The sequence below is a fragment of the Pangasianodon hypophthalmus genome, chromosome 5 (assembly GCF_027358585.1).
Source record: "Pangasianodon hypophthalmus isolate fPanHyp1 chromosome 5, fPanHyp1.pri, whole genome shotgun sequence".
In the NCBI taxonomy this organism is placed as follows: domain Eukaryota; kingdom Metazoa; phylum Chordata; class Actinopteri; order Siluriformes; family Pangasiidae; genus Pangasianodon; species Pangasianodon hypophthalmus.
Genome location: NC_069714.1, coordinates 2,881,223 through 2,887,818, shown reverse-complemented (window position 1 = coordinate 2,887,818; position 6,596 = coordinate 2,881,223). Strand labels below are relative to the sequence as shown.

The following is a 6,596-nucleotide window of genomic DNA, read 5'->3' as shown; positions in this document are numbered from 1 at the left end:
CTTATGGCATCTTTTTATTTGGTAAAAGCAAAGAAATCTGGTGAAATGGTGGGTTAAAATGTTAGAAACCTGAACTGTAATGCTACAATTGGATCATTTGGGTTATAATAAAATCTTTGCTACAACACTAGAACAATAACAAATATTTCTACTCCTCCTTTCAAAAATTTTTGAAGGAGCTTGTGATTATCTGCATGGAAGAAGCATCATGGGTTATGACACTCGGGGAACAGATAATGGGACAAATAATAATGTTTTTTTTCCCGGGGAATATATAAAATATTTTTATATAAAAATTAAGATTATGCAACGTACTGTATTTTAATCACAATCTTTGTTTGCATTAATTGTGCTAGCTGACAATTCCTGTGGATTGTAGCTAAACTTAGCTTGTGTTTATGGGTTTTTGGCCTCTGTTCTATTCCCTTCTCCTACCTTTCCAGATTCTTTTTTTTTTTTCCCCCTCAGATTTTATTTACATTTTCCCACTTGGGGGTTTAAATGTCCTTTGATAAACAATGCGTTATGGAATATGTAAGGATTATGTGGAAAAATTAATCTTGCCTGTTCATTATTGGACATTTTACTGCACACTATACATTAAAATTTCCATTACAAAGGATTTAAACTGTTTAAACAGGGCAAAACAGCACCATGACTACTTTAGAGCCTCTTTCAAGAAATGGATCACTCCATAATCTGAAAACATTCAAACAAGGATTTGAGGCTTAATATTCATTTTGTTTATTGGCAAGTTTTATGTTGAGCTCATACCTGAGGCAATAAAGGTGATTAAATCTTCATCCAAGAACAAAATTTCTTACCAAGGATATGGCAGCATTAAATGTCATTACATGGTGTATATTTTCTAGGGATCTCTTAATTGCTTTGGTTGTTATTACAGAATGTGGATAAGATCAGTATGATTCAGGAGTGAACTTTACCAGTAGCTCAAGTCCAAAACTTGGACCTTTACGCACACTTAAAGTTTCCACATGCTTTAACTTTAGATGCAGTTTGAAGACAGCCTTGTACCAAATTAAAAAAATAAATCACATACAGACAGGAGACAAATGAAAGAAAAAAAAAAACAGTGGTTCTGTTATGCTTTGGGGGAAATTTTTTGGCAGAATTTGAGTCTGCTTGTCTGAATGATCACCTTTCACCTATGATGAAACATTTCTAGCCTGTTGAGAGTTGTCTCTTCCAGGATGGCAAAGCTCCCATTCACAGGACACAAGGGCTGACTAATGAGGATGAAAATAAATCTCAACCCACCTGTGGGAGATTTTGGAATGTTAGACATGACTCTCCACCACCATCATCAAATAATTAAAACACTAGCTAATGGAATATCTTTAGGAAGAATGTTCATCCCTCCTGTACAGTTCCAGACACTGGAGTTTATACCAAGGAGGACTGAAGTTGTTCTGGCAGCTTGTGGTTGCCCAACACCTTACCCACACATCTTCTGTTGTTTTTCCTTTGATTTGTCACCTGTCTGTTCTAAACAAAATCAGTCACCAAAACCATGTCTTCTACCATATTTTCCCACGCTCCCTTGAACTGCCACCAAATGTTAAAGCAACTGCAAAAAAAAACCTTTTGATCTCCATGTATTAAGAGGTTCACTAAGGTTTCCCCACACTTCCTATGAAATTCTTGTATGTTTTTTTTCAACCCTAGAACTCAACCATTAAATAGGTATAAATAAGAAAGAAATGGCATATCATCATACACTACTGCAGTGTGTGTGCATTTTTTGTGTATTGAACTCGTAAAATCATGGGAAGCTGTACACAGAAGCGGCAACATGCTTCAGAGCAGTCAGTGAATGGCACAGTGGACGTTCAACTTTGAGTGGGTCTAGTTAGAGGCTACTAGGGTGATGCCGCCGTGCCTCGGTATGCCTTCATCTTCTCCAGCCGTTTGTTCAGGTGGCTGTTACTTGCTTCCACCTCCTCAATCTTGTCCAATGCAGATCGGAGCTGCCAATAAAAAAAAATCCATTTATGTACACCAAATGTAAAACTATTATACACGTCACTGTACAGCATTTGGGATATTTGTTATCAACAGGTGAACTATGAAAAATCATACCTCTCTCTGCAGTTTGCGTTTCTCAGCTTTTAGTTCATCCTCCACTTTCTCTGCATTCTCTGCTGCAGATTTGTACCGAGTCACCTGACCCTCAAGTCTTGTGACCTGCCGTAGGACACGGAAAAGAATTAAATTGATGAAAGCCTATTCTAGTCCAATAGAATATATAGATTCTGTGTGCCAGTTAAGAGGACTTTATACCATACCAACCAAGTCTTACATTTTAAGCATTTAATTGTTAATTAAATTCTAATATGTATATACCTTATAAAAAAAAAATCACAAAAGTAACAGCAAACATTGAAATTTATTTTTTAAAAAAGTTGAATTAAAAAGTTTTCACAAAAGCACACTAATGACTAAACACAACAGTACAATCCCAGAAAAAAATTGCCAGGCAATGCCATAAAAGAATGTATAGTTCTTTACTGTCATGTGATGCTTGATGTGTTTGAGGAGAATCACATAAACACCTGTTCAATATGACAGACCAAATCTGGAAGACCAAATGCAGTTGTGATGAACTAGCTAATGTTTAAAGTAGTGATCATTAAAAAAAGTTTACAATTTGACTTATGTATCTGCTTCTGGCTAAGCATACTAGCCAGATATATTTCAGCCTTAGTGAAAATTCACCTTGGTGCAATGCTTTGACACTTCTGCCCATAAAGTTACATCTTGAATACAGATTTATCAGTTTTTTGCCTAGGCGTAAGGTGCAACTGGCCTCAGGAGAAAACAGCTGACTCATAAGAATGCATACAAGCAGACAAAAAATATCACAGATCACTCACATTCTGTTCCAAAGCTGTGATTTCTTGCTCTGATTTGACCAGCTTAAATTTGAGGTCACTGACTTGCCTGTGTGCATCTCCTACATAAGCATAAATAAACATTTTTCAAATATAGAAATCCACACTTTATATAAATTCACTGAAATATGGAACCTATACATGGACCTCATAATTATAGAAATTTGTGAAAATTTTGATGTTGTGGTCACAACAAGGAAAAGTGTTTTTATTCCTTCTTTAGCATACAGAGGTTAAGTTTAGATGGATTAGGGGTAGGCATAGCATTATATGTAAACAGAGATGGCACAATACCACTTTTTCCTTTCCAATACTGATACTGAAATCTTTTGTTTTTAACTGTCACAAGAAAAAGAAATAGCAAACCACAACTAAAACCATGACAGATATAACAGCTTTATTTATTTGATTAAACTCTTTCACACAGAAATCATGTACATGTATATAATATAATAAATATAATGAAGTATAACGTATTCATAAAATAAATCCTAAGAAAAAATATAAAACATGTCTCTTTTAATCATGTCCATTTTATGCTGGTATTGCCCAGATACCACTCCTGGGTATAGGATCAGTGCTATCTCTAGTGCTATAAGACAATAAAAAAAAAAATGGTGTGTGTCTGTGTGTGTGTGTGTGTGTGTGTGTGTGTGTGTGTGTGTGTGTGTGTGTGTGTGTGTGTGTCTCATACTCTGTATGTCCATGACATCTGGATCAGTGCTGTTCTCCAGGACCTCTCCCTCTGGACTGCAGCTCTCGTCTCTTCTATGCCTGTTTTTCTTCTGCTCAAGTTGTTCTTTTAGAGTCTTCACCTGAATATAAACACTGAAGGTCAATTTACAACCCACTCCTGACAGATACTAAAATATCAAATGTTGATTTTAATCTCACAACACACCCTTGTATTGAAAGATAATGTGATAGCATGGTCACACTATAGACCTCTGAGATGCCTGGTCAAAGTTTAGAAAAAAGCTGAAGGGAAATAGATATTTTATTTTACATTTAGTGTGTGCGTGGTGCCCTGTGGTGAACTGCCATCCCATCCCGTGTGTATTTCTGCCTTGTGCCCAGTATTCTCAGCTCCTGAACCCATATGGATAAAGTTACTGAAAATCAATGAATGAATGAATGAATGTATTTTGTTATGCATTCTTTCATATACTACACTGCAGTCAGTTTTTACATTTTAAAAATATTTTTACAGTAACATATTACCAATGATCCACACAGGTTTACTGATGTCTAGTGTAACTAAAGACAGTTTTTATTTTGCAATAAGGCACTCTTAGTATGCAGGACATATTATATGAGTAAAGCCCACTCTCAATTGTGTTGATAAGGGTCCTTCACACTGACTACATTCACACTTTGACAAATCTAAATGGCCAAATTAATTCCACCAGAAGGATTTAATCAAAAACCATTAATATAAATATACCTACAGTGACTATAGAACTTCCTCTGACAATCCCCCCTTTTACCTAACTGTGTGCGCTAAACCTACATATAAATATAATGCACTGTTTTTCTTAAGAGTTGTATGTATGCGTTCCTGCTTCCAAAATTTGGCTACATAGTCAAAATCTAAAAGGTTATGAGTGTACATAAATTGACGTTTTTTTCTTCATGTAGCTGATTTGGCTGCACATAAGCACTAGTTGCCTTAATCACATACAGTCAGGTCCATAAGTATTTGGACAGTGACACAATTTTCATAATTTTGCTTCTGTACACCAACACAATAGATTTGAAATGAAGCAATCAAGCTGTGATTGAAGCATAGACCTTCAGCTTTAAATCAAGGGGTTTAACAAAAATATTACATAGTACCTCCATTTTCATAGGCCCAAAAGTAATTGGACAACTGACTGATAAGCAGTTCCATGGCCAGGTGTGGCCTGTTTCCTCATTATTTCATGAGAAATTAAGGAGATAAAAGGTCTTGATTCCAAGTTTTGAATTTGCATTTGGTAGCTGTTCATGGGAATTCTCACTATGCAGTCCAAAGAGGTGTCGATGCAAGTGAAGGAGGCCATCGTTAGGCTGAAAAAACGAAACTATCAGAGAAATAGCAGAAACTTGAGGAGTGGCCAAATCAACAATTTGGTACACTCTTAAAAAGAGGCAATGCACTGGTGAGCTCAGCAACACCAAATGGCCTGGAAGACCACAGAACAAAACTAAAGAGGATGATTGCAGAATTCTTTCCTTCGTGAAGAAAAACCCTTCACAACATAGAGGTAGGCTGTTCACTGTCAAAGTCTACAATCAAGAGATGTCTTCATGAATGTAAATACAGATGGTTTACCTCAAGATGCAAACCACTGGTAACACTCAAGAACAGAAAGGCCACATTAGACTGCTACAAAACATCTAAAAGAAAAAGCCTGCCCAGTTGTGGAACAAGATTCTTTTTATAGATGAAACCAAGATTAACTTGCACCATATGGCATGGGCATGACTGGCTGCCAATGGAACTGGGTCACTGGTGTTTACTGATGATGTGACTGCTGATAGAAGTAGCAAGATGAATTCTGAAGTGTATAGAGCGATACTTTCTGCTCAGATTCAGTCAAATGTTGCAAAACTAGGACGGCGCTTCACAGTACAGGTGAATAATGACCCAAAATATACCGCAAAACAACCCAAGAGCTTCTTAAGGCATGTTCTTAAAATGTCCACGTTAGTCACCTGACCTCTACCCAAATGCATGTTTTTCACTTACTAAAGACAAAACTGAAGGCAGAAAGACCCACAAACAAGCAGCAACTGAAGGCGGGCTGCAGTAAAGGCCTGGCAAAGCATCTCCAGGGAGGAAACTTTGGTGATTTGGCGATGTTCATGGGTTTCAGACTTCAGGCAGTCATTGACTGCAAATGATTTGCATCCAAGTATTAAAAATAATCCTAATATTTATGATTATGTTAGTTTGTCCAATTACTTTTGAGCCTGTTAAAAAAATAAATAAATAAATAAAAATAAAAATGGCTGGAATTCCGAAACGGTTAATGCAATAGTTTTGTTAAACCCCTTGAATTAAAGCTGAAAGTCTTACACTTCAATCACATCATGACTGCTTCATTTCAAACCCAGTGTGGTGGCATACAGAGGCAAAATTCCCAAAACTGTGTCAATGTCCAAATACTTATGGACCCGACTGTATCACTTTAAGTGTCAAGTTAAGTGTCAAGTGGAGTTTATTGTCATTTCAGCCATATACAAGTACACAGTGAAACGAAACAACGTTTCTCCAGGACCAAGGTGCCACATAAGACAACACAGAACAACACAGAACTACAGGGACTACATAAATTACATAAATTAAACGTAAAGTGCACAAGTGCAAACATGTGCAGACAGCACAAGACAGAACAGACAGTACATAACTACGACGCCGACCAGTACACAGTCCTGTTGAAAGTGATAAAGTGACAGTAGTGCAAATATTACAGCTGAGGTAGTGTAAACAGTGTAAACATAGAAGTAGCAGCAATAATAAGACATGTGCAAAACATGTGCAATGCATGTGCATAGAGGATGTTCCGTTGTGTGTATATATATGTATGTATGTATTTACAGCCCATGAAGCTTTTACGGTTTGTGTTCGCACAATGTATGATGGTTGCCCTTGGCAAAAATGTAGCTCACCATACAGCAAGAAGAGTTCAGCAAAGCTTA

General features: G+C 36.8%; 1 protein-coding gene across 1 annotated transcript in view; it reads right to left on the bottom strand.

Moving 5' to 3' along the window:
• Nucleotides 1-728: 728 nt before the first annotated feature.
• lrrfip1a (leucine rich repeat (in FLII) interacting protein 1a) overlaps nt 729-6,596 on the bottom strand; it is a 52,018-nt gene continuing 46,150 nt past the window's right edge. Inside the window, exons 22-25 of the mRNA XM_026936090.3 lie at nt 3,607-3,727; nt 2,895-2,974; nt 2,101-2,205; nt 729-1,988 (exon numbers count right to left, since the gene is read on the bottom strand). Coding sequence (XP_026791891.1) covers nt 1,881-1,988; nt 2,101-2,205; nt 2,895-2,974; nt 3,607-3,727 — 414 coding nt within the window. The 3' untranslated portion in view covers nt 729-1,880. The remainder of the gene's footprint in view (nt 1,989-2,100; nt 2,206-2,894; nt 2,975-3,606; nt 3,728-6,596) is intronic.